At 51.3% G+C, this 27,442-nt stretch overlaps 1 protein-coding gene across 2 annotated transcripts; it reads left to right on the top strand.

The window, feature by feature from the left end:
* Nucleotides 1-1,812: 1,812 nt before the first annotated feature.
* On the top strand, nucleotides 1,813-27,442 carry LOC116945152 (transmembrane protein 214-like). Of its 2 annotated transcripts, none has more exons than XM_032959345.2 (17): nucleotides 1,813-2,339; nucleotides 6,459-6,631; nucleotides 7,237-7,387; nucleotides 10,791-10,922; nucleotides 11,736-11,818; nucleotides 12,947-13,052; nucleotides 13,459-13,540; nucleotides 13,898-13,999; nucleotides 15,138-15,279; nucleotides 15,617-15,708; nucleotides 16,964-17,015; nucleotides 17,515-17,634; nucleotides 18,625-18,748; nucleotides 19,581-19,677; nucleotides 20,597-20,765; nucleotides 21,131-21,696; nucleotides 21,892-27,442. In XM_032959345.2, exons 2-17 carry the CDS (start codon nucleotides 6,464-6,466, stop codon nucleotides 22,004-22,006), a joined length of 2,301 nt encoding a protein of 766 aa, XP_032815236.2. In that variant the 5' UTR covers nucleotides 1,813-2,339; nucleotides 6,459-6,463; the 3' UTR covers nucleotides 22,007-27,442. The 2 variants fall into 2 exon arrangements, with proteins under 2 accessions (XP_032815236.2, XP_032815235.2); XM_032959344.2 differs by having other exon boundaries at nucleotides 16,964-17,018.

Genomic DNA, 27,442 nt, shown 5'->3' with positions numbered 1-27,442 from the left:
CTCTTTATTATGTTTAGGGGTTTCAATAACACAAAACATGTTAAGGCAGAGACCTCAACCGCCATTGGCTGTTTGATGAACATTGTATAAGATTGGGTCTGTGAGATTCAGTACAATTCCACTTGTAATACTGTAGTTACTTATAATGAACGATGACCTCTCCGCCCCGAGTGGGTCGTCAGCCTTGTGTGACCGGACTTATCCACTGTGGCACTGGAGGGGAAGACGGTGGCCAGTACCGGATAGCAGCGGCAAGGAAGACGGCTTGAAGTTCGACAAGACCGAAATCTGGAGAAAACATCTCTCAAGGATTCATTTTTGTAGGCGACGTGACCACGAATTGTGTGTTACACTCACATACAGATTTTATAATGGCCACATCTTTATATGACTACGGTAGCACACCGTCTATTACACATGGGGCTGTTTGGGTTCTGATTAATGGCATGGCACCGCGGTGGCATTCATAGTTGTAACTGGGTCAAATCCCAAATAGACTTAATTGACCCCAGTCTTGTTTGTATCTGCTACTGCACAATTGTTTTTTTTAAACGTTAGTACACAATCTTTTACACATGGGGCTGTTTGGTTTCTGGTAAGTGGCATGGCACCGCGGTGACACTCATAGTCGTAACTGGGCCAAATCCCAAAGATGCCTTGTCTGCGTCTACTACTGCACAGTTTATTTTTTTTAACGTGCCAACGATTTCACTTGTGGCCGTGCAGCGACCTCTAGTGCGCGTTTCAACTGGGAAATCGTGTCCGGTGGCTTTACGCCAATTTACCGAAATGCGCCCAGATGTTGGAAAGAAAGTCGGGAAGGTTCCAGCCAAGATAATCGTTGCGATGGGACTCACTGTGCATGGGGACTGGCGTGACTACGCGATATGCAGTACAGCAACATCAATTGTTGTGTACTGTACTCTATGCGCCCCCCTCTCCCGCCCTTCAACCCGCACTTAGCAGCATGGTGAAGTATGGTCAAAAGACTCCCACGGAATGGGGAGGCCCTAAATGTGCCATGATAAATGGTTATCTCCCGTGTACATGATCGTAATGGCCTTCCCCACGCCGTGTTTGACCATACTTCCCACGTTGATAAGTGCTGCTTGATGCACATGGGGGTACAATTTTACAGGCAATGTTGCGACTAAATTCTATCTAAAACACGGACTGAACGCTTCGTGTAGCGTTAACAATTGTTACTTCCTTAACATCAGTAGGAATTGTAACGTTTGTAAAAAAAAAGGGCTCTGCGACAACTGAATTACATACGCCGATTAAATCATAATCGAGACACTGTAAAATAATAAAAGAATGGAACCGTTATTTGGAGTGTTGTGTCAAGTCTGAGTAAGCTGTTGAACATTAGAATGTGCGGCTCAGTTTTGTGTCACTGGAGTCTTGAACAATCTGCACGTTCGCCAATTGCACTGTGGCCTTAAAAGGATGAAATAATATCTACCCTAAGAGGCGCCTACTGGGACAATGGCCCTTCTCTATACCACATTGAGAATACAGAGTGGAGAGCCACTCCATCTGTATGGTCTCTATGTGCTGTGAAGAAGGGCCATTGCCCGAAACGTCGAATAAGTTGTAAAATAGAGGGGGGCGGGGACTGGGGGGGGGGGGGGACTGGGGTGGGGGTCGGTGGAGACTTTGGGGGGGGGACGGACTAGGAGAGGGGGGACTGGAGGGCGACTCGTGGGGGGCGGGGACTGGGGGGAGTAGGGGAGGGGGGCGGGGACTTGGGGGAGGGCTAGAGGAAGGGGGGGGCAGGGACTGGGGGAAGGGGGCGGGGACGTGGTGGGTCCCCGTGTTAACTGGGTGCTTTGTCACGTGACGGGAAGGGATGGACCCTCGTGTTCGCAGACACAGGAGCAGCAGCAGCAGGATGGGCTACAGCTCGCGATAGGAACAGCAGCGAGCGGAGCTGCAACAGCGGAAGCTGTAACAGCAGCAGCAACAGTACTGTCAACATCGGTAGAGATAGCAGCTGCAGCAGCAGCAGTAACGGTCGTGACAGCTGCAACAACAGCAGTAGGTACAGTGAGTGATAGGAGCTGCAGCAGTCACGGCGGTAGCAGCAGTTGTAGCAGCAAGAGCGATTTCATTGGTAACAAACAGCAGCAACAGCAGCTGCTAACAGCGTTAGAAGCTCTAGCAACAGCAGAAACAGCACCAAAACGAGGCAGCAGCAGCTATTGTTGAAACAACAGAATAAAGGGCAGTTGCGGCAGCAATAACGAGAAACAGTTGAAGCAACAGCAAGATACGAAGCATCATCAGCAATAGCAGCATCAGTAGCAACAGCAGCAGCAAGAGGCGTGTGGAGAGAGGTGAGGGTCTTCTGTTGGAACGAGTCGTGGTGCCGTGGCATTGCGTTCGACTTGTGTGTGTGGTTGTTGCGAATGGATGTGGTGTGTCTGGTTGTTGTGAATGGATGTTGTGGTGTGTGTGGTTGTTGTGAATGGATGTGGTGTGTGTGGTTGTTGTGAATGGATGTTGTGGTGTGTGTGGTTGTTGTGAATGGATGTGGTGTGTGTGGTTGTCCCTGTGTGTGTGGCTGTTGTGAATGGATGTTGTGGTGTGTGTGGTTGTCCTTGTGTGTGTGGTTGTTGTGAATGGATGTTGTGGTGTGTGTGGTTGTTGTGAATGGATGTTGTGGTGTGTGTGGTTGTTGTGAATGGATGTTGTGGTGTGTGTGGTTGTTGTGAATGGATGTTGTGGTGTGTGTGGTTGTTGTGAATGGATGTTGTGGTGTGTGTGGTTGTTGTGAATGGATGTTGTGGTGTGTGTGGTTGTTGTGAATGGATGTGGGGTGTGTGGTTGTTGTGAATGGATGTTGTGGTGTGTGTGGTTGTAGCCATGCTTGTGTGGTGGAGGATGGCTGTGGATGTGCGTGAGAGGGTGGTTGTGGTTGTTGTTGGTGGTGGTTGTTGTTGGTGGTTGTTGTTTGATCGTCGGGGAGCGGTGGTGTAGCGGTTGGCGAGCTGCGCTACGAACCTGGCGACCTGAGTTCGACTCCCAACACCAGTGGGCCTCCCCTAGGTCGACTCGGCCTCGAATGAGTGCCTGGTGCGGTGTGTAAGCATCGCTACTGGGGAGACAAAGGCGGCCGTGCATGGTTTTGGCCACCCACCCGCTCGTGTGCCGTGCCGGCCTTCATAGGTGCTCGCTAACAGCACTTGCCCCTACAGTCTGGGGATCGTTGTCGCTATTGATCGTTGTGTTGGTAGTGTGATTGTGGGTGGTTGTGGTAGTGTGATTGTGGGTGGTTGTGATGGTAGTGTGATTGTGGGTGGTTGTGGGTGGTTGTGATGGTAGTGTGATTGTGGGTGGTTGTGGGTGGTTGTGATGGTAGTGATTGTGGGTGGTTGTGGTAGTGTGATTGTGGGTGGTTGTGATGGTAGTGTGATTGTGTGTGGTTGTGGGTGGTTGTGATGGTAGAGTGATTGTGGGTGGTTGTGATGGTAGAGTGATTGTGGATGGTTGTGATGGTAGTGTGATTGTGGGTGGTTGTGGTAGTGTGATTGTGGATGGTTGTGGTAGTGTGATTGTGGGTGGTTGTGGTAGTGTGATTGTGGGTGGTTGTGATGGTAGTGTGATGGTAGTGTGATTGTGGGTGGTTGTGATGGTAGAGTGATTGTGGGTGGTTGTGATGGTAGTGTGATTGTGGGTGGTTGTGGTAGTGTGATTGTGGATGGTTGTGGTAGTGTGATTGTGGGTGGTTGTGGATGATTATGATGTGGGTGGTTGTGGTAGTGTGATTGTGGGTGGTTGTGGTAGTGTGATTGTGGGTGGTTGTGGTAATGTGATTGTGGGTGGTTGTGGTAGTAGTGTGATTGTGGGTGGTGGTAGTAGTGTGGTTGTGGTAGTGCGATTGTGGGTGGTTGTGGTAGTGTGATTGTGGGTGGTTGTGTTGTCGTTGTGTGTAGCTGTGCTTGCGTTAGTGGAATGTGTGGCTGTGTGTTGCTCGTGTGATTGTGGCTGTGCGTGTGGGTGGTTGTGTTTGTATGAACATCGTACGTAGGGTGTTGTTGTCCGGATGTTAATGTTTGTGTGGGTGGACGTGCGTTGTTTGGTTGTGGTCGTCTCTGTGTGTGGTTGTGTGGCTGTGTGTGGCTATGTGTGTGGCTGTGTGTGGCTATGTGTGTGTCTATGTGTGTGTCTGTGGTTTGTGTGGTTGTATTTGGTTGTGTGGCTCTGTGTGTGGTTGTGTCACTGTGTCTGTGTGTGGTTGTCTCTCTGTGTGTCTGTGTGTGGTTGTGTGGTTCTGTGTGTGGTTGTGTCTCTGTGTGTCTCTGTGTGTCTGCGTGTGGTTGTGTGTAGTTGTCTGGCTCTGTGTGTGGTTGTGTCTCTTTGTCTGTGTGTGGTTGTGTCTCAGTGTGTCTGTGTGTGGTTGTCTCTCTGTGTGGTTGTGTGTGGTTGTCTCTCTGTGTGGTTGTGTGTGGTTGTGTGGCTCTGTGTGTGGTTGTGTTTCTGTGTGCGACTGTGTGGTTTGTGTGGTTGTGTGTCTCTGTGTATGGTTGTGTCTCTGTGTGGCTGTGTGGTTGTATTTGGTTGTGTGGCTCTGTGTGTGGTTGTGTCTCTGTGTCTGTGTGTGGTTGTCTCTCTGTGTGTGGTTGTGTGGCTCTGTGTGTGGTTGTGTCTCTGTGTGTCTCTGTGTGTGGTTGTGTCTCTGTGTGGCTGTGTGGTTGTATTTGGTTGTGTGGCTCTGTGTGTGGTTGTGTCTCTGTGTCTGTGTGTGGTTGTCTCTCTGTGTGTCTGTGTGTGGTTGTGTGTCTCTGTGTATGGTTGTGTCTCTGTGTGTGGCTGTGTGTGGTTGTGTGGCTCTGTGTGTGGTTGTGTGTCTGTGTGTCTTTGTGTGGTTGTGTGGCTCTGTGTGTCTGTGTGTGGTTGTGTGTGGTTGTCTGGCTCTGTGTGTGGTTGTGTTTCTGTTTGTCTGTGTGTGGTTGTGTCTCTGTGTGTCTGTGTGTGGTTGTCTCTCTGTGTGGTTGTGTGTGGTTGTGTGGTTGTGTGTCTGTGTGTGGTTGTGTGGTTGTGTGTGTGTAATGATCCCACTTGCCCTCTCCCGTCTGCAAGAAAGCCCCAATGGCCGCGCACATTTTCACAGCCTCGAGCCTGGGGTCGTAATTCTCGCTGTGACAATTAAGCCGAGTGGCATCAGCTCATCACTTATTCACAATGTAACGTAATGATTAGGAATTTAATCAGTGACTCGGAATTTAAATGAGCTTCTGTGGTGTCTCAGTAAAATGGACTCCGCTGTTTATCATTTGCATTACACTGTACATGATAACCCCTTACAGTAGCGAGGGCCCCATGGGTGTTAGAATGTATCAACCCTATCGTGCAGTTGTATCTCTTTGGTATGAGCATAACGTACAACAAATTACACGTAACACGAAAGAGGCTTCATATGATTGCATTTTACAAAAGTGTCATTCATGTTCATGATGGCTTCTATCCAGGAAAACCTCACAGAGCATCTGAGCCAATTTTCACGAGGCTCTTTGCATTGAGATGCTTTGGCAGTTTCCAAGTGACTGGTTTCCAAGTGAAGATATGGAGATATGATTCAATAAATAACTAAAAATGCCTCTCTTCTCATTAATTCAGTGTGTCCCAAATACATTTGAGGTGTACGATATCCGTGTAAAGACACCGCACGTCCTGGATGGGTGGGATACTTTTTAAAGAGAATATTTGTTTATCATTTACCCTAACACGTTTTATCAAGCCCCTTTCACCCAAATAAACAATATTAATTATAAGTCACCTTCATCGTCGGCCATGGTCAATCCACTGCTGGATGAAGGCCTCCCCAAGCCGTCTCCAACTCTTTAAGATTCTGCAAAGTAATAATTATCCATCTTCTTGAATCCTTGCAGTCACGAAAGCTTTAAATCGAAAAATAATTATCCACCTTGCACCTTAATTGAGCACAGTGCAGTATTTGAGCAAAACAGCTTTGCGGGGACCCCAGTCATCCTTCACTACCTCCTGTTTCATATTCTTGGTTCTTTCGGTAAAGTCACGTAGAAGGGAAACAATAAAATAATAAAAATATAAAACAATCCAATTCTCACGACGTTTATTGTTTTATATTTTTATTATTTTATTGTTTCCCTTCTACGTGGTAACTTTATCGAAAGAACCAAGAATATGAATCCCTGCAGTCACGAAAGCTTTAAGTCAAAATTTACCTCCTGTTTAATTGCACGAATCAGATTATGTTTGTGTCTCGGCGAGCCACCTCTCTCGGTAGGGCCATAACTCGGTGGGCCACGACATGGCCTTCGTGGGCCACATCTATCGTCCCGCGGGCCACCATTTTAAGAACCCTGGTGTACATCATTGCTGTGCCAATGCAATCGTAGGCCGGCCCTGTGTTCTCGCCTCGGGTATTGTTTAATTGGCAGGCGCGCTCTCTAAACCAGCCGTGCATCCCACAGGAGTGATGGTTTCCTCTGAGACCCTCTGGAAGTCAGTGGGCAGGTGCGACGGAGATGCCCCAAAGAGGTCACAAGGAGGAAGGGGCCCAGCCAGAGGCTCCAGCTGGGGCCGTCAAGAGCCTCCAAACGAGAGCCACTCTCCCCCTGCGACGCTGACCGACGCCCTCACAGATGTGGGTTCGCACCGTCAAATGTTTTGTCATTTGACGCCGTTGTTGTTGCTGACGTTGTTGTTGCTGACGTTACAGTTGTGGTGGTGTTTGTGCCGGCGTGCAGCGTGTGACGCATGTTTGTGTGTGTGTCGTTCCCTTGATTTCCTGCCCGCAGCCTTAATATTTGCTCACAACCAGCATTGTTAGCCTTTAGCGTGTAAGACTATGCAGGTAAATATTTGAACTTGCAGGATAATTCAACACTTGGGTCTGTCCTGTAACATCCTGCCCATGAGCCTTGTCAACTCCACAAGACCTCAAGTGTTATTTCATGTGACCACCACTCGGTGGCTGTTTGGAGGTGTGTTTTGTGTACGTGGTGTAATTATCTGGTGTTTAGAGACGGGAGTTGTTTTCTGTAGTTGCATCTCATGCACAGGGTGTTGTGATAAATACATTGATTCATCATCATCGTCAGACATGATCAATCCACTGCTGAATTAATGCCTCCTCATGCCGTTTCAATAACACTGTCCCGCGGTACCACAATCTATTTATCTCCTGCACATGACGATGACGACAATCGTAAAGATGATCTGTATTTATGACGATTGATCTGTTGCCAGCTGGACGAGGAGGAGCTGCAGGCCGAGTTGACCAGAAGCAAGGTGGAGCTCCCGGCGTCGCCCTTCACCTGGGCCAGGAGTCTCGCCTGCGCCCTCAACAACAGGATCCCTGTCCCCGAGCCGGAGCCCACGCTCTGGAAGCACCCGCACGGTGAGAACTGTGGAAGCCTCAAAGTCGACCGCAGACAGGGGCTCGTGCCAACGTGTTCAGGATTTAAGGTTAGGGTCGTACTAGTGGCTGGTTGGCTAGTTGGTTAGGGTTAGGGGTATGTCTGGTACGAGTGGCTGGCTCTTTAGTCATGGCGAATGGTAGGGCTAGTACTGGATGACTGGCTCGTTAGTTACGGTGGATGGTCGGGTGTGTACTAGTGGCTGGCTGGCTCATTAGTTATGGTGAATGGTCGGGTTTGTACTAGTGGCTGGCTGGTTAGTTATGGTGAATGGTAGGGTTTGTACTAGTGGCTGGCTGGCTCTTTAGTCATGGTGAATGGTAGGGCTAGTACTAGTGGCTGGCTGGCTCTTTATTCATGGTGAATGATAGGGTGTGTACTAGTGGCTGGCTGGCTCTTTAGTCATGGTGAATGGTAGGGCTAGTACTAGTGGCTGGCTGGCTCTTTAGTCATGGTGAATTATAGGGTTTGTACTAGTGGCTGGCTGGCTCTTTAGTCATGGTGAATGGTAGGGCTAGTACTAGTGGCTGGCTGGCTCGTTAGTTACGGTGGATGGTCGGGTGTGTACTAGTGGCTGGCTGGCTCATTAGTCATGGTGAATGGTAGGGCTAGTACTAGTGGCTGGCTGGCTTTTTAGTCATGGTGAATGGTAGGGCTAGTACTAGTGACTGGCTGGCTCTTTAGTCATGGTGAATGGTAGGGCTGGAACAAGTGGCTGGCTGGCTCTTTAGTCATGGGGAATGGTAGGACTTGTACTAGTGGCTGGCTGGCTCTTTAGTCATGGTGAATGATGGGGTTTGTACTAGTGGCTGGCTGGCTCTTTAGTCATGGCGAATGGTAGGGCTAGTACTGGATGACTGGCTCGTTAGTTACGGTGAATGGTCGGGTGTGTACTAGTGGCTGGCTGGTTAGTTATGGTGAATGGTCGGGTTTGTGCTAGTGGCTGGCTCTTTAGTCATGGTGAATGGTAGGGCTAGTACTAGTGGCTGGCTGGCTCTTTAGTCATGGTGAATGATAGGGTTTGTACTAGTGGCTGGCTGGCTCTTTAGTCATGGTGAATGGTAGGGCTAGTACTAGTGGCTGGCTGGCTCTTTAGTCATGGTGAATGGTAGGGCTTGTACTAGTGGCTGGCTGGCTCGTTAGTTATGGTGGATGGTCGGGTGTGTACTAGTGGCTGGCTGGCTCATTAGTCATGGTGAATGGTAGGGCTAGTACTAGTGGCTGGCTGGCTCTTTAGTCATGGTGAATGGTAGGGCTAGTACTAGTGACTGGCTGGCTCTTTAGTCATGGTGAATGGTAGGGCTGCCACAAGTGGCTGGCTGGCTCTTTAGTCATGGTGAATGGTAGGACTTGTACTAGTGGCTGGCTGGCTCTTTAGTCATGGTGAATGATGGGGTTTGTACTAGTGGCTGGCTGGCTCTTTAGTCATGGTGAATGATAGGGTTTGTACTAGTGGCTGGCTGGCTCTTTAGTCATGGTGTTTGGTAGGGCTAGTACTAGTGGCTGGCTGGCTCTTTAGTCATGGTGAATGGTAGGGCTAGTACTAGTGGCTGGCTGGCTCTTTAGTCATGGTGTTTGGTAGGGCTAGTACTAGTGGCTGGCTGGCTCTTTAGTCATGGTGAATGGTAGGGCTTGTACTAGTGGCTGGCTGGCTCGTTAGTTACGGTGGATGGTCGGGTGTGTACTAGTGGCTGGCTGGCTCTTTAGTTATGATGAATGGTAGGGCTAGTACTAGTGGCTGGCTTGTTAGTTATGGTGAATGGTCGGTTTAGTACTAGTGGCTGGCTGGCTCTTTAGTCATGGTGAATGGTAGGGCTAGTACTAGTGGCTGGCTGGCTCATTACTCATGGTGTTTGGTAGGGCTAGTACTAGTGGCTGGCTGGCTCTTTAGTCATGGTGAATGGTAGGGCTAGTACTAGTGGCTGGCTGGCTCTTTAGTCATGGTGAATGGTAGGGCTTGTACTAGTGGCTGGCTGGCTCTTTAGTCATGGTTAATGGTAGGGCTTGTACTAGTGGCTAGCTGACTCTTTTAGTCATGGTGAACGGTAGGGCTAGTACTAGTGGCTGGCTGGCTCTTTAGTCATGGTGAATGGTAGGGCTTGTACTAGTGGCTGGCTGGCTCTTTAGTCATGGTGAAATGGTAGGGCTAGTACTAGTGGCTGGCTGGCTCTTTAGTCATGGTGAAATGGTAGGGCTAGTACTAGTGGCTGGCTGGCTCTTTAGTCATGGTGAATGGTAGGGCTTGTACTAGTGTAGTGGGGTTCCGGAAACACTTCGGATAGGTAACTTTATTACAATACAGCACTCCAACAGTCCTCCTTATAGACTGGTTCAGCCTGGGGACACAGTCTACTCCTAGCGTGCCGTGACACTGGCAACGCTCTCGGGTCCTCCGCTATAACTACCCTCGGGGAGGCTACCCTGACCCCACCCAGCCAAGGTGCGGGTGTAGACTCTGGCTTCCTCGGACCTCGCCCTTACAAGGGCGTGGGGCCGGGAGTCCCAGAGTCCCACCACTGGCCCAGAGTCCCACCACTGGCCCAGAGTCCCACCACTGGCCCGCACAGCGCCCCGGCCCTGACAAGGACAGCGGGTCTAGGGGGTCCAGGGTCCTATCTCTAGCTACTGGTCTTCGGCTTCGGTCTTCAACCAGTCCCAGATTGTCTGGGGAGGTCCCCTTTTATGCCCCTTGCTTGTACCAGTGGCTAGTACAAGCAAGGGGCTTGTACTAGCCACTTGCCCATTGAGGGGTGGGGCTGCGAGGGATCCTAGAACCCCCGCAGCCCCTCCCCTCTTGGGCTGGTGCTGCAGCTCCTCCCCTGACGGTACGAGGTACCGTTCCATCTATGGCACTACACTCGTGGCTGACTGGCTCGTTAGTTATGGTGAATGGTAGGACTAGTACTAGTGGCTGGCTTGCTCGTTAGTTATGGTGAATGGTCGGGTTTGTACTCGCGGCTGGCTGGCTCGTTAGTTATGGTCAATGGTCGGGCTTGTACTAGTGGCTGGCTGGCTCGTTAGTTATGGTGAATGGTAGGAATAGTACTAGTGGCTGGCTGGCTCGTTAGTTATGGTGAATGGTCCGGCTTGTACTAGGTACTGGCGTAGTTTTTTAAAGATTGGGCAAGAAATTGCTTGGCTAGTGCGCTCCACCTCAAAACTACTTGGCTCTCCTCTCCTATCGTGACGTAGCACCTATGCTGTTTTTGGCTGTTATTCATTTCTGGTGTCGGCAGCACCACTTGCACTTTAAATAATTATCACTCGGTGATGAGTAATTACTGTGATGTACAATGGATGAATTATTTATTGCAATGGAGAGCGCTGGCACAAAGGGCTATTGTGCTGTGTTATTGTGTTGTGCTGCGTGTGTTTCACCTCCAGACTACCCGCTCTGCTTGGCGAGCAAACGTCTTCGTAACATTATTGAGTCCGTCTTGGCAAAGGCCTCCCTGCTGGAGCTGCAAGGTCTCTTCGATTTCTGCCTGCACATGATTCTTAGAGTGGCGGACAAAGGTATGGCTTATAGTAATAACAATGTATTCGTTGTTATCAAGGAAAGCCACACTCAATTGTATAAACTCGTTTCAGGAGGGTTCTGCATTGGGTTTTGAGTTTAAAAGTTTTCCTCCAGTTCAGATCCATTATACACGTGGGGGGGGAAACCGGAGCAGCCGGAGAATACCCACACACGCGACAGGGAGCAGCACTCTATCCCCGGACAGATGGAAATCGATAGAGATTGTTCCGCTTGCTGTACTGCTGTCTCCTGGCGAGCCGGGGTATGGCACTTCAAAGGTTTAGCATCATCAATCCGAACACGCAGTCACACGCGGTGACCACAGGTCTCATGCACATGCACAGCCCGATTGTCAATCCACTGCTGGATGACGAGCACCTCCCCCACACCGTGCTGGTCATGGGGGTTATTTGATCATGCTTCACCAAGCTGGTTCGTGTGGGACTGCTACGTTGGGGAGCATAGATGTACAAGCGTAGTACGGTACATGTCCATAATGGAGTTTTACAGCATGGTGGTTGCCAATCTTAAGCACTATCAAGGCTCAACTCGACTTAGCTTCTGTAATCTCACAAGATGGAGCACATTGTGGGTGATTTGCTAAAAACAAAAATGTCATTTGTATCGGTAGAACATCTAAATCCTAAGATATGACTTGCAACTTGCTCAATTGGACCCCCCCACCCTGTTGCAAAAACTTGGCATGACCCTCCAGAACCAAAGAGTATGGCTCATAGACTTTATTGTTCATAGAACTGAAGTTGTGTGCAGCACACGCATTGAGTTGACATTGTTCTGTGTTCTCCAAGGTGACGGATCCTATGGATACAGAATATTCTTGCAGGCCATAGTCAGGAGGAGCCCAGCGGTGGTGCGAGACAATTTAGACAAGGTAAGTCCTTGTCATTGTGCAGACACTGGGTTATGAAACCTGCCACCCAGGAGAAACCCTCTTGAACCTCGAATTAAATGGGGTGTCGCGGTGGCGAGATGTTAACTACCTCGCCTGATGTTAAGGATGTCGTGGGTTCGATCACCACCCTGACGCCTGCTGTATATTTGGGTGTTTGCGTGTTTCCCCCCTGGTCATGTGGATTTTTTTCTCCGGGTCCACCGTTTTTTCCCCTCCATATTAACAAACATGCATTTAGAGTATTTGGCTGCTACACATTTCCACATTATAAGCCACTTCATTGAGCTATCATTTGTGATTGCCAGGTCACTTCTGAAAAAGAGCTATACAGCTCAGTGGGCCTTACCTGGTAAAATAAAAAACTAGTTTACAGTTTAAATGGTTTAGTTTACTGCACCGGATCAGCCATTTGATGCTAGTCCCATTCCATGTGCGTTCCATTTCAGCACCACATAACGATCCGGATTTACAACTTCAGAATTAGAATGATAATCTTTACTCATCCTGGAGGAATCCGATGAGCTATGAAGCTCTTTCTCACAGATATCCAGTCGGGGCAGGTCAGCAAGTTACAATAACAAACAATAGAAAAAAAACATCATATTGCAACGTAGAGAAAAGGTAAAGAAGTCACAATAAATAAATAGAAATAAAGAAAGTTTATAAGCACAAATTGTATAAATACATACATTCCTGCCCACTTTAAACACTAAATGCAACCTTGAACAAGGCAGAACTCTATGTTTTGCAATTTCCCACTGGTATTTTTGAAAGAGACATTCGTGTGTGTGCGACTGTCTGCGTGGGAGTGGTCGTGCAGCGGTAAGTGCACCGCGCTGCGAATCCGGTGGCCCGAGTTCGATTCCCGCTCACGGCGAACACCAGTGACGATTATATGATCCAGTCCTGGGCCTCCCCTGGGTCCATTCAGCCTAAAATTAGTACCTGATGTTGTGTAAATATCATCACTAAAGAGGCAAAAGTGGCCATGCGTGGTGCTGACCACCCACCGCCTCATGTAGCCTTCATAGGTGCTCGCCAACAGCACTTGCCCAACATGTCTGTTCGAGGCTATACGGGGGAACTTTGTCTCTGTCTGTGTGGCAGTACCTTGAGTTGGTGAAGAAGCATCAGAACAAGTCCAGGCGCTGCCTCTGTATCCTGTGGTCGGTGGGGCAAGTGGGGCACAGCGACCTGGCCTCTGGACTCTTGGGTAAACAACGCTGGGACTCGCCGGTGTATCGTTTTACAGCGTCGTCATCATCGTCATCATCATCGTCATCATCGTCATCATCATTTTGAAAGCGTTTATATTCGTGAGCTCTCTCTGTCCTTCTGTCTGCCAGTCTGTCCTTAGCTGGGTGACAATTAACTTTCGTAAGATCATCCACTGTGAACGTTACGTTAGTGTAAAGTTTGATGGCTATTCAGCACCTAGCTAATTGAAAACCAAACAAATTGTTGAAAGTGTTGCCCAAAACTTGAAGACACAGCTAGAGCTCCTAGCCTGACACAAGCGCCGTCACTGGCATCACTGCCGCTTTGTGGTGAATGCCTATCGCCTATTGCTGTTGTTTTTTGTTCAGTGTGAGTAGCTGCCTTTGTGCGTTTCCCCACAGTGTGGTTTTCCGTGATGCTTCCCGTGTTGGGAGTCAAGTCTCTCTCCGCCTACGCCATCTGCTACCTGGAGCGCCTGCTCGTGTACGTTGCACGGCGACGCTCACCTTGGGTGCCGTCTGCCACGGCCGCCCTGCGGATGAGTTGCCGACACACCGTGCGGCGCAATGCACGCACGACGCGAGCCGGTTAGCGTCCGCCACGCTTTACGGGGCGCCGCTTTACGGGGGACATGGCACGCCGGCGAACGGGACGACGGAGCCGATGGTGGCCGGTGGTCAACACTTGGCGACTTGGAGTAGCCGCCAAAGGAAGGGAACGTGCCCCAGAGGACGTCCGCCGCTTGATAGCACGACGAGCACGGCTTTTGTGTGGGAGCTGTAATGGCTGATGGTGATGATGATGAAAGTGCCCGTCTGCTGGGCTGTGTGTGCGGGACAGGCTCCACCCTAAACCCTGCGCCGGCTACGGGGTGCTGGGCCCGCAGGAGCTGTTCCCCGTCCTCGACTTCGCATTCATGCCCAACAACGCGCTACAGCCACAGTGCGGGAGCCACACGGCACCACAGCCACCCCAGTGCACTCGCTCGCTCACGCACGCTCATTCACGACACGCAGGTACACTCACACACACACTCATTCACGACACGCAGGTACACTCACACACACGTTCATTCACGACACGCAGGTACACTCACACACACGTTCATTCACGACACGCAGGTACACTCACACACACACACTCATTCACGACATGCAGGTACACTCACACGTTCATTCACGACACGCAGGTAGACTCGCACACTCATTCACGACACACAGGTACACTCACACACACGCTCATTCACGACACGCAGGTACACTCACACACACGCTCATTCACGACACACAGGTACACTCACACACACGCTCATTCACGATACGTAAGTACACTCACACACACGCTCATTCACGACACACAGGTACACTCACACACACGCTCATTCACGACACACAGGTACACTCACACGCACGCTCATTCACGACACACAGGTACACTCACACGCACGCTCATTCACTCCGCGCCAATAGACTCACTCACTGACACGCTCATTCACGATACGTAGGTACACTCACACACACGCTCATTCACGACACACAGGTACACTCACACACAAGCTCATTCACGACACACAGGTACACTCACACACACGCTCATTCACGACACACAGGTACACTCACACACACGCTCATTCACGACACACAGGTACACTCACACGCACGCTCATTCACTCCGCGCCAATAGACTCACTCACTGACACGCTCATGCACGCCTTTGCCATCAGACGCGCTCGCACACGCTCCTTCACGCCACGCCAATCGACTCGCTTGCACGTGCCCATTGCACTCGCTCACACGCACACATTTGCAGGCTATATCGAAAGAGGTGCAGAGTACGACGCATATTGTGCACGAGGAGGAGAATTGTGGAGCACTGAGAAAACTTAACATTGCCGACGATGATTGCTGTGGCCTGGCTGGGCCTTGCGTGCAAGCGCGAGTGGAACACGTTCTGGAATTTCCGCCACTGGCTCAGGGCCCAGCAACGGAGATAAGTGTTTGTCCGATGCTTGTTTGGGCAAGGGGACACGTTGACCTTTATCGTTGCTGATGTGTGTATGTGTGTGTTTGTTTGGCCCCAGGCTGCAGATGCAATTGCTCGATCTCTACCCCAAGCTGGTTGTGCTGGCGTACGGCGCGGAGCCGGAGATGGTCATGCACACCTACTTCCCCTCCTTCCTCTCGCGCCTCACCGTCTCCTGCCCGCCGAGGCTCAAGATAGAGGTTCGTGACGCCGTGGGTAACGCGTCGCGATCGTTGTTGCGGGGTCACGCGACCCGCACGCCGCGATGTAACGAGACGCGAGGCGCGATCGCGCTGGATTGCACGATCGCGGCACCGTGATGTGGGGCGACACGGTCACAGTACGCGCGCTTAACGAGATGCCATCGTGAGACGCGATCGCGTGGGGGTGACGAATCGCGTGGGCTCGATGGTGCCGGACGGCACTAAGAGACGATTAACCTTCGACGCGTGCGCTGATGAAGTGTGCACGGGACAATGGTAACGTGTTGCCTCCGTGGTTTCCGTGACGATTAACGGGGATGCGCGTGCTGCGTAGCTCCTGCGCAGCCTCACCGAGTGCCTGCGCCGGGACTGGTGCTCGTTTTCCGTCTGGAAGAAGCTCTACACCGCCCACCTGGAGCAGTCCAGGTGAGCTGCCTTGGTTGTCCGTTTCCTCCAAAAAATGTATCCTGCTTGTGCTACCCCACTTCGCGTCGTGAGACGGAGCGCCCACCTGGATCTCTCGCACCTTCCATGCAAGTGGATATCACACAACAGCCCGTGGCAGCGGAAATCACTGAGATACTTTGGAATCCCTTCAAATTGGAACCTCTCGTCCACACATTATAGGGGCAGCACTTTCCCATCTGCTCCACCACCAAAAGTAACGTTGGTCGCGTGACGGTTAAGCCGATATTTTTCATTGTCAGATTTGGCCAAATTAAGTGCGTAGACATTGCATGCGGTGGGGGCTTTTTTCTGTGCACTCAGACCCATTAACTCACTTCACTTGAGGACCCGATTTGATCACAGGCGGCTGAAACTTGGCTTTGAACCTAGGCTCTCGGTGGTGCCGGCTCAGCGCTCCGACCTCTGAGCCTCACGACGAGCTCCCCTATTGGCTCCTTGCTGCAGCCATGTTGCGCACTGTACGTGTACAGTACTGTGGTAATGCACAACGAGCCTGTGATTTTTATTCGACAACCCGTTAGGAAATTCGCGTAACCGTACTTTTTACGATTTTTTTTTACTTTCAACGCAATATCAGATAGTTGCGTTGAAGATGTTACTCAGTCATTGTGGACTGAGTCGAGTCTCATCAATAATAGAGGCTTTTTGGGTTGGATCACGTAAATATAAATGTGTCGTTAAACCTGCCACTACCCGACATAGCCAATTAGCAAGGTTTGTCACATGAACAGAACATGCCAAGTCATCACTAGTGCAGTCCACCAGTTTATTTGAGAGTAAACCCACAACATTTAGAATTCGAGTACTCCAATACACTGGTGTGCTGAACTAGTAACGAATTGGCAATTATTTTTTTACGTGACAAACCTTCCTCACCTTACTAATTGGCTGTCGGGTGGTGGCGGGTTTAACGACACACTTATATATTTACGCGATCTAACCCAAAAAAACCTCTCATGGATAATATTGGTCGCAAAAGCCTACGTGTTAAACTGAGTTCCATCAACTTGCTGAACCTTGCGGCTGCCTGTTTTGGAGCACAGGATATCAGAGATCTGACGTATCCATCATGAATTCCTTGAGCTGCCCTGAATCCTCGTATGTAGGCGAGTCTTTAAAATGCACCCCGCGTTTCTTATCCAATTGCAGTTATACAACCGCGCGATGAGTGTTGCGTTGTGTGTGTGTGTCCGCCTCTTTTGTTTATCTGCAGCATTTTGCTGAGACATCTGTTGGAAAACTGGGGCACTCCTGCAGTTGCCAAGGTCGTGCTGTTTGTGTGCTTTACATTTATATAACACACACGTCTGTGAGCGGAATCATTTCTTTATCATTCCCAAGATGTATAATAAGTTTTTATTTATCTACACACAGCAACATTGCCCCTAAATGTAAAAAAAACTCTTGAGACCCGGATGTTGCTGTGTCACAAGCGTTATAATATTCATAAGCTATGGTCATCTTTTTGACCCGGGTCACACAAATGAGACGGTCCTCGTCTGTTGCTTTCTCACCTGGTCAAACAAACCTTTGAACTTCCCCGGTTCTCCGCACCGTCTGAAATGAAGTCTCGGGCCGTGTACGCCTCGCGGGCCGTAGATTCCCCACCTCCCGATTTTAGAGAACCGGGCCCTACTTCACAGTCCGAGTCTAGCGTCCCGACAAGAAGCTGCATTGAAAGAGCTGACCGACCGGGGGGGTAGTGTCGGGGTTTGTTCCCACGTTGAGAATTTTAATCGTGACCGTGCCGCCGTCACCGCTCAGGTTTCGACGGAGCACCTGCGGCGGACGGCGCAGGACTTCGCGGCGACGAACGCGGAGCTGCTTGCCCGCGGGCGCTGCGTGGACACGGGCGGGTTCGTCGCCTGCACGCACGTCACGGCGGTGAGACTTTTCCCCCGCTTTGGACGCGTGCGGCGCCGGTGTCGGTCCCCCGCTGGGCGAGGGCCTCCCCCACGCCGCGTTGCTGGCCGGCGTCGTTTTGACGACGACTCTTCACCCGCGACGCTGTGCAGTGCGGGTTGGCAAAGGCGGCGAGCGCGGACGTGCCAGCGTAGGATAATGGATTCTGCTGCCCGCTGTGCAGCCCCTCGCATGCACATCACAGCCGGTGTGGCTCTCTCTCACCTGCACTCAAACAAACACACACAAAGATCCCATGTTCAGCCTTCGACCATACTCATGGTTTAATACGTAGGCTTTTGCGACCAACACTGCTGTGCTGAACTAGTAACGAATTGGCATGTTTTGTTTACGTGACAAACCTTACTAATTGACCAAATCTGGTGGTGGCGGGTTTAACGACACATTTATATTTATGTGATTTAACCCAAAAAGCCTCTTATGCATACTCGTGGTGGTGATGGTGTTGTGATCCGCACAAGGGCTGCTGTGACTTTAGATTGGTCCAAGAGAGATTCCGATATCCAATACCACTGATGTGCATGGCCAGAGTTGATTTCAGGTGCCCGGGATTGTATCACATGATGCTGATTATTACACGACAGCTTTCTGAGCGTATGCTACATCGGCAAAGCTTCGGTGCTTCATGATATCAATTGAGAGCCATAGGATTCATGCCGCATGCCCAAAGGGTGCGCGTCATCACCTCGCGATCAACGCGTCCCTCTCCGCGAGCCCCGTAGCGTCATGCTTGACATCTGTCTCTGAACTGTGATTCGTAAATACCTTGTAGATTTAATGTTAGGCGACTAACACTTAGTCTGTGCTCTCCAGTTGCCCGGGTGATAAGTGAGCCAAGGGTTTGTCCGTTCCTAGCCAGCTGGCTGAAAAACTTATTTAACCAACTCGCTAACTACGGAGTGTGCCGTGTAAACCCGGACCGCGTTGTGTCGTACTGCCCTGCGTGCCCAGGATCTCCTGGAGAAGCTGCGCCGGCACCGGGCGTCTTCGCGGTGGCCGCGCCGCCTGGTGCTCGTGGCCTCGCTGCTCGTGGCGCTGTGCGCTTGCGACGTGCACGCCCACGGCTCCTACCAGGGTAACGGCGATTCCGTGCGAGTCTGAGCGAATCCCAGCGAGTTTGTCGTAAAATTGGCTGGCTATACTATCTGCAGACTCGGTCTCTAACCAGGGCGGTGATGGGGCCAAGCTGTAGCACAGGTTTACGGTTCAAGCCCAGCGGCCACCCTAGTTAACGGTCTGGGTGTATTAATTATTAAATATGCGCCGTCTGCTCTGCAGTGAATGCTCACAATCCTATGACATTTTATACAAAATAGGCCAAGTGTGCCAGTAGTATGGTGCCAATTTGTCAAATTTGATACGTTACTCGCAATTTACTTAATTGAGAAACCACACAGTGATATCACCCCCCTACTGGCATACCGAAGCCCACTTGTTGCCGAGTGCTGCGTTGACCTTGTGCCTCACAGGGATAGCTTCCGCGGTGTGGGGGGGCCCCCTCCACAGCGCTCCTCGATGCACTGCATGGGAGGTGCAGCATTAACGTTAAGTGATGCTCATGATGGTAGTAAAACACAAAGAAGGTGATACTGGACTGCAAAGAGCACGATTCTGACCATAGAATCGGTTCCTCCCATTCACCAGTGCAGTCATTGGTGACCTGGCTGCGACCTTCAAACAGCTGCAGTTGAGGATCCTGGTCAATCACAGGCGGTTGCCCGGATTTTAACTCAGGATCTCAGCGGTGCCAGGTTCGGCGCTCTGACTCTTGAGCCGCGCAGCCGTCCCGCTTAGAAAAAAAACCTTTAAACGTGAGGCTCGATAAATCGTTACGGCAGTGACGCACCGCTGGGTTCTGTGCCTGGTGAATGACGATCGTTTCCGCCGTGTGGATTCTCCTCCGTCAGCCTCGTCCACGGCGCTGCTGCTCCGCGGTGCCAACCTTGAAGCGGCGCCGCAGGAGGTGTTGGCGTCGCTCTCTCGCGCCGCCACGCAGGCCGGCAGGTAACCACGCGGCGGGTGCGCGCACACACACGCACACACACACGCACACATACACGCACACACATGCACGCACACAAATACACGCATACACATGCACGCACACACATGCACGCACGCACATGCACACGCACGCACGCACACACATGCACGCACGCACATACACGCACGCACGCACACACGCACGCACACACGCACGCACACGCACGCACGCCGCCCCTTTTTGGCGGTTGGCAGGACGACGTCACCGGAAGGGGAAGGTGGCCGGAGGGCGAAATTAAGGACGGAGTGGGAGCTGAAAAGGATGAGGGGGGAAATGAGCCTGAGAATTAGTTCGCCCTGGGGATGGGAGTGATTTAATCAGCTGGTGTGAAAGAGCAAGATGGATTGTTGCAATGTGGGACTATTGGAGATGGTGACATATTGGGGGAGGCCTGCATGGCTGATGGTGGTGATGATGATGAACGCTTCAAAAGAATAAGTCTGATTTAGCTTTTGTCATTTCATGAGCCTTAATTGAAAAAAAGCTCAACAAATCAAATAAACCACAGCGATTAAGAAAATAGGAATCGGCGCAAACACAATTGTGTCGCATGAAAAATCGAGAATATTTACGTGAATTGACCATGGCTGATGATGATGATGGTCATGTGGATTATGACCATGATTATTATTCTTATTACACTTGATTAGCCATGAAGGCCTCACAGGAGGCTCCTGCCAAGTTTCCGCAGCAGGGGGTTGATGTTGAGAGTTACCATCCCAAGTCACTTATTTGCAGGTGAACTTTCAGCATCGCGATGTTCGTCCAAACACCAGTCACGTTGTACGTCTTTTGTTTCATTTTCGCTCGACCGTGGGCCGCCAATGGCGGAGACAACGCTGGGCAACGATGCGCACGCTTGCCCGGGCGTGTTCACAGGTGGGCGCGGGAGACGGTGCCCGCGTGCTGCTCGCGAGCTGTCGCGGCCGCGGGGCCCGGCGTGCGGTGGGCGCGCGAGGCGGTGGTGACGGCGGCGCTGGACTCGTGGAGCTGCGTCTCAACCGCCGTGCGGGCGCTGTGTGACGCCGTGCCGCCCCTTGTCACCTGGGTGCGCGAGATTTTTTTTTTGCTTGACATCGCTTTCCAACGAAGGTTGGAACACTTTAACGCATTGGGGACCATCCGTCTGTCCGTAGCAGGGTGGCACGATAACTTGTGTGTGGAACGAGAGCGTGAGAATATTTATGTATGGAAGAATGGGATGAGCTGGAAAGCTCGTTTTCACAGATGTCCAGTAGGGGCGGGTGAGAATGTTACAACAACAAACAATACAAAAACATATTTATAAAATTACAATTAAACCTTGTCCCTAGCATTGCTAGTCCCGATGGTCGACGTTTGCCCGTTTCATACATTTTCCCCATGGTGCCCGCACCACCCGTCGCGGTCTCTCTCTCTCTCTCCCCCGGTCAGGCCACGTCGCACTCCTCGCTCAACGCCTCGACGCACGCCCTGGGCGAGCTCGCCTCCTCCGTGCTCGGCCACGGCTGGCAGCTGCTGGCCCCGACGCGCGACCTGGCCGCGGCGCTCGCGCACGCCGGCCGCCGCGCCTGGGCCGCCGCCCCGGGGGCCGCCGCCGCCTCGTGCGCCGCCGCGGCCGAGACGTTGAAATCAGCGCTGCGCAGCTCCTGGCTGTGGCTCGGCGACGTCGTCCCCCGCCGCTGGGACGAAGCCCGGAGGCGCTCGGCGGAGGCGTGGTTTGACGCGCGCCGCAGACTGCTCCCAGACGGGTTTCCCGAATCGCCGGCCGCCGGGGCGGTCGCGGCGGCGGCGCGCGGGTTCGTGACGGAGGCCATCCCGTCGGCCGCGGCCCGGCTGCTGTCGTGGCTGAGCGGCGCGATCCTGACGGCGCTCGGCGACGTGTCCACGTGGATCGAGTGCCGCGTGGAGGAGAGGAGTCTAAACGTGTCGCGCTGGCTGGCGGAGGATCTCCCCGAAGCCTCGACCACCGCCTGGGCCTGGATCTCCGAAGTTCTCCAGTGAGCTTTGTTTGCAAAACGTAAAATGCAGATTCGTGCGTAGCATTGGCACTTCTCCTGATTTTCAACGATGCCCAGGCTCGCTTGTGATTGGCCGAAGAGTCAACATGTGTGTGTTGAAGTCAACGCCGGAACCACCGCCGTTGTGCCGACATTCTCGCGCTGTCCGTTGTGCTCTCGCCTCTGTCTCAAAAGGGGCGACGTGTCGTGCTGCATCCAAGATTGCGTCGTTGCTCTCCTGCGCCTGAGCTGGGCCTGCCTCAGAGTCGCCGCCCAGGTGGTCGGCAACGTGGCCGGCTTGCTCCACTGATCGCGATCGGAGGTGGGCGTGGCGGGCCCTTGGCTCCGCGTGGAGCACTCGGTACGTTTCGAAGACGCCTGGAGTCCGACGTCGCTCCACCAGCTAAGCTCCGCTCATCGTGGCCGATTGTACGCGCTGACTGCTTCAGAGGGTTCAGCGGGTCTCATTACCAGACATCACAGGTGCAACCTTACCGGCTCTCTTCGCTCGGCCACTTGCCCACGTCTTAACGCCCTGTTGCATACCACGTCGGCGCCACTCGGTTGTGGTATCATTGCCGCGTATGGGACCAGAAACACCGTGTCTTGGTGGGCAGATTCCGTACATAATTACATCGATCGGTATTTAAGTTAATATTGATGGGTTGATACGCTGTGGGGCTACGTTGTGGGCAGCAGAGAGCAGTGCAGCAAAATCTATTGTTGTATTGTACTGTGCTCCAACGTCTATGCTCCCCGCCTTCACCAATCTACACCGACCAGCACGGTGAAGTATGCTCAAATGACCCCCACGACTCGCATGGTATGGGGGAGGCCCTCATCCAGCAGTGGATTGACAGGGTATCTACATGTACACATACTCTATGGGCCAAACAAGTCATGTGGTGGCAGCTGAGTTTGGGGCCAGCGGTTACCCTCTGCGATGGGTAGTTCTCGGTGATGTTTCCTGCGCAGTGACGTGACCTACCCACGTGTGATGGAGCCACACACAATCCCTGAATAGCTGGCCAGACCAGTACACCAACTGAGCAATAACTAAGTGATTGAAATGGTCCATTCTAACTCCTGATGTTCAAGTCAGTACACACACACACGCGTGTAGATTTGTACAACCTTCGTATAAAAAACAGTATTGTTGAGCCTTTTTCACCCAGTTTATTCCAAGTGTGCTATTGGCATCTTGTCATATGATGAAGAGTCTATCTTGGAAATCTCGTAAAGCAGTGCATTCTGTGTGTCGGAGAAGATCTGCGGAAGAGATTTGCAGATGACTGTTCCCGAAGATGTCTTCAAGTGGCCAAGAAACGTGGTATTTTCTAAACTTATCATTCAAATATGTTTCCGATTTTTTTACAATTGCTTTCTTTCAATGTGGATAAAGGAATGCTTCCTACAGAAAACGTAATTACTCGTCCAACAATACGAGTTAAAATGACACTACACTACTCTTACGTTCAGTTTGCATTAATTTATCAGCCTCCGAATGCCAGTGTGTGAACGAATGAATGGTTGGTTACATTGCCACGGCCAGCCCCTGGACCTCAACCATGCAGGATCAGTGTGGTGTCGTGTCGCCTTGTCAAACTTGAATGGGGGGAACCCCTTTCCAAATGCAAGTATCTTATTCCCACCGTGTGATGTCCCTTTGATGATGTGAGCTCCAGAAATCGAGGGTGTCGATGAAGAGTTTATAGAAATATCATAGCTATACTATTAACCGATAGATGTATACGCACGGATGCTATAGTAATTTGAAAGTATATATGATAACGTGTTTGTTCAGTGTTTCTGCGTGACTGATAGCTGTCAGCATTTCGGCGTTGCGATGTTACGTCCCGTTTACACGGTAAAGCAGGATAGCACTAATATTTAATTACGTGATTTTTAATGAGAGTCCATTGGGGATTTAAGTATCAACTTTAAGTTGATGTTGGACATAAGCCCTTAGTTGTGTTTGTTAAGTTAACTGCCAGCGGCATAGGCTATTTCCCTCCAATAAGAGATAAACTCCCACAATATTATACCGCTTAAGTAACAAGATCTGTACCTTCCAGAGAGTCACAGTACTCCGGCGCGCTTTGGCCAAGTATACGTTTTGCCGACGTCAAAATAATTCAGTGGCTGTTTCTATTATCAAAAATTCCACCCCCCCCCCCCCGCAAAAACAAAATCGGTATTTCTCGCTCAGATAAACATTTCAGGCAGCGTTCATCTCCTGTTTGAAACCCCGGGCCAGTGCTTGGAAATTCCACATTCCTATAATGGAGACGAATGTACCATTGGACAGCCACTGTTGACTTTTTTAATGGCCCCCAGAGGGATAATTGACCGAGTCAACTCCCATCCAGGAGTTGAACTCGCAACCTTCCAATTGCGAGCCACTCGCTACCACCACCGAGCCACAATAAGATTACATTGTGCACTTGTGAACGCGTCGCACAACGAGTTGCGGCGACAGTATGAAATCGGTTGGGTTCGACAGCTGTTCTCCAGATTTAATTGCCATTGATATCCCTTTGCTTCGCCAATACACATTGCATAAGTCTTCCGAGTTCACTCCAGCGGTGTCTTAAGCCTGTGCAGTAATCGATCGCTCAAAGGCCACGGCATTTCGAGTCCGCTGACAGCCGAAACAAAGTGCGTGGCATTGCGGCGGGAGCGGCGTTCCAACGCGCTTGTGCCGCTACGCCGAACGTGGCGGCCTGACGGGCTGGCGGTGATGGGGCGCCACGGTGGCTCGGAGATGTTAACTACCTCGCCTGGTATACAGGAGGGCGTGGGTGCGATCCCCACCCTGACGTCGGTATATTTGGAGTTTGCGGTGTCTCTCTCACCGTGGTCGCGTGGATTTTTCTCCGGGTCCTCTGATTTTTTCCCTCTGCATTTAGAATCACCATGCATTTCGGAGTGTTTGGCTGATGGAAATTTCCACGTGATAAGCCACTTTGTTTAGCTATCATTTGTGGCCAGGTCACTTCTTAAAAATAGCTACATAGCTTAGTGGGCCTTAACCGGTGTGGTGGCGTAAAGTGGCAGTTACTTTCACCTCTTCCAAGATGTCTGACCAGCGTGGAAGACTAGGCCAAGATTATTTCCTCTTGAGGTGCCTCTCTAGGGCTCTTGTCTGGTGGAGTCCCACCACCAGTGGCGTGAGCGGACTATTGCAGGGCTGCATCTTTACCTTACCGCACGGCACTGGGTGCAGCACAACGAGGATTGCCCGCGAGGGTTTCAGACTCGGGAATGTGGCGTTGCGGCTACTCGTGTCTCGGTGCAGTTGGATTATTTATTGAGAGTGATATTCTGCAGCTCTTTGGATGCCGCGAGTCAGCCCGCGTGTGAATTCTTTGCAGTAACTTGGACCTGGTGAACCTCATCGTTGCCGAGAGCCACGTAGGACTGCTCGCAAACACCTTTGGTGGGCCACACATTAACACACACAGGTTGCAATCATTCAACTCTACTTCCCGATTTAGTACGGCTAAGATGCTTCCAGCGATGGATAAATGTCCACTGCAGGCAGCTTTCGAAGTTGTAGGCCTCGTGTGTGTGCGTGTGCTGGCCGTGTATGAAATGAGGTCACGTGCCTTATCTGCCCTGCGGGTTTCTCAGTTCCCTTCCACCGCTCATTTAGGAGGTTTAAACACCGGGGAAACGTTGTGACGTGTCGGCCACGGTAAGTGGCTCGTAGCGGAACGTTTTTTTGTTTGTCTTATCGGGCAGCGCGCGCCTCACCACACCACCCCCAGAGCTCTTGGCGAGTATGCAGCTCGGATGCGCCGCACGCCGGCCAGTGGGTTTGCTTGGTCCTCACAATTCGTCGTCCATTCGGCCTGAGCGCACGCGACGATCGCACGGAACGTCCCGTAGTGGACTGGGGTTCCGTGGTTCATTGTTATTGTCAAACCGTGCGGCTCTGTTTCATTGAAGAGCCGCAGATGTTGCATGCGGTGAGTGACACTTCTTTAGAGGACCTTGGTCGGCCACTCGATGGCCGTAAATGTGGCTCCTTACACTTCATGTTTTTAATTTACAACATCACTGTAGTTAAGTTATTGGACGTTGCGGACGTGGGTGTTGTGTGTGTTTGTGTATATTTATGTGGGGAGTGATAGCGTAGCGGTTAGCGTGCTGCGCTACATACTCGGCAACTCGAGTTCGATTTATGCTCACAGCCAACGCCAGGTGACGATTATCTGAATTGGTCATGGGCCTTCTCAAGACACTGTAATTGTTTACTGTGTAGCAAATGTATCAAGTAATAAATACCACAGCAGTTATTATTTATTTTCCTTCCCTTTGCTACCCGATAAACCTTGCACTGGACCAGTCTGTTACTGATTCACCGTCACGTCTATTTCGTGTTTCTAAATCGTCTCAATCCTTTTGTAAATCACGTGACTTCTGTGTGGCCACCCCCACTCTGGACCCCTCGCCTCACCCGGCCCGCTGTGAGAACAGACTCTCCTCCGTGCAGCAGCAGCAGCATCGAGTCCCAGATGCAGCCTCTCCCTCCCCATCTTCATCTCTCCCGACCCTTTGCTGCCGTTTCTCCGCTCCTTTTCCCCCTATTTCCCATTCTTTCTCTTCTCTCTTCCCTTTCCCGTTCCTTTTATAATTTTCCATGCATTGTATCGTTGACTCTACAACCCCTCCCCGTGGGGCGCAGTCACGGGTACAAGGCTCTATCATTCCAACGGCCGCCCTCGAGGTTCCACGTCCCAACGATCAGTTGCTCGACCGAATCGCTCTCGAGCTCGCGCAACTCGGCCATCGCCTCCCGACACGCGACCAAGTTACACGCAAGCGATGGCGCGTGTGTCGACTCGGATTTGCAGACTGGTTGTGGTGTGAACACGAGGCTTACCGGTAGCGGCGGTTGTAAAAACGACTTCTGGAAGAGAAACCTGCACATTCCCTCTGTGTTGTTATTTTTACGATTGTGCTTCGTTGTTGTGTTTGTTTACGTGCAACTTTTCATTTCACGTGAAATAAAACCTAAACTCGTGCCTTATAATTTACCGTGTAGAGTAGTTAACTGGAGTCCAAAAAATAATAATGCTATTCAAATTCAGTTTGCCTCGGTGTTTTTGGAGTGAACCACATTTTTGCCGTGACGCATTTTAACCTCGGAATGTTTTGATGAATGTTTGTGATGATGCACAAATGCTCCTTTTCCACTGGCACACCCGAGCCGTGCCAGCGCGGGTACCCTCACGGGGCTTTCCTCGGGCCGTTACCCATGCCGAGCCGGAACCAAGCCGTGATACCCTGCTTGCCTCGCAGGACTTCTGTAATCTGGCTCGGGGCCAGGCAGGGCCAGGGGCGGGGATAATGACGCGGTCATTGTTAGTGATGTCAGTCAATACGCTGAAGACACAGCGACTCCGAGTGACGTCAGTGACGTCAGTGGCATGGCTCTGCTTCTGCAGTGGAAAAACGACCCGGTGCGTCCGAGTCGCGCTAGGCTGGCTCGGCACGGCCCGAGAGCGGCTCGGTTGTGCAGTGGAAAAAGGGTAAAAGGGTTTACTGGGTTGTGGAATCACTTTATCCCTGGTTACACGTGTGACAACTTGGTGAAAGTCACCCTTCCAAATATATGTAGGGCTCCTGGGATCACCTGTTCACCGTTTAAAATCCACTTTTATTCTGTTTGTGCACTTGTCACGTGACCTTAATGTGGATTATAAAATACCTTTTTATCAATAAATGTCAATTCCAATGA

Source organism: Petromyzon marinus, chromosome 23, assembly GCF_048934315.1.
Source record: "Petromyzon marinus isolate PM22_M1 ecotype Great Lakes invasive population chromosome 23, UKy_Petmar_22M1.pri1.0, whole genome shotgun sequence".
NCBI lineage: Eukaryota > Metazoa > Chordata > Hyperoartia > Petromyzontiformes > Petromyzontidae > Petromyzon > Petromyzon marinus.
The sequence above is the reverse complement of the archived record's forward strand: the minus strand, read 5'-3'. Positions and strand labels throughout refer to the sequence as shown.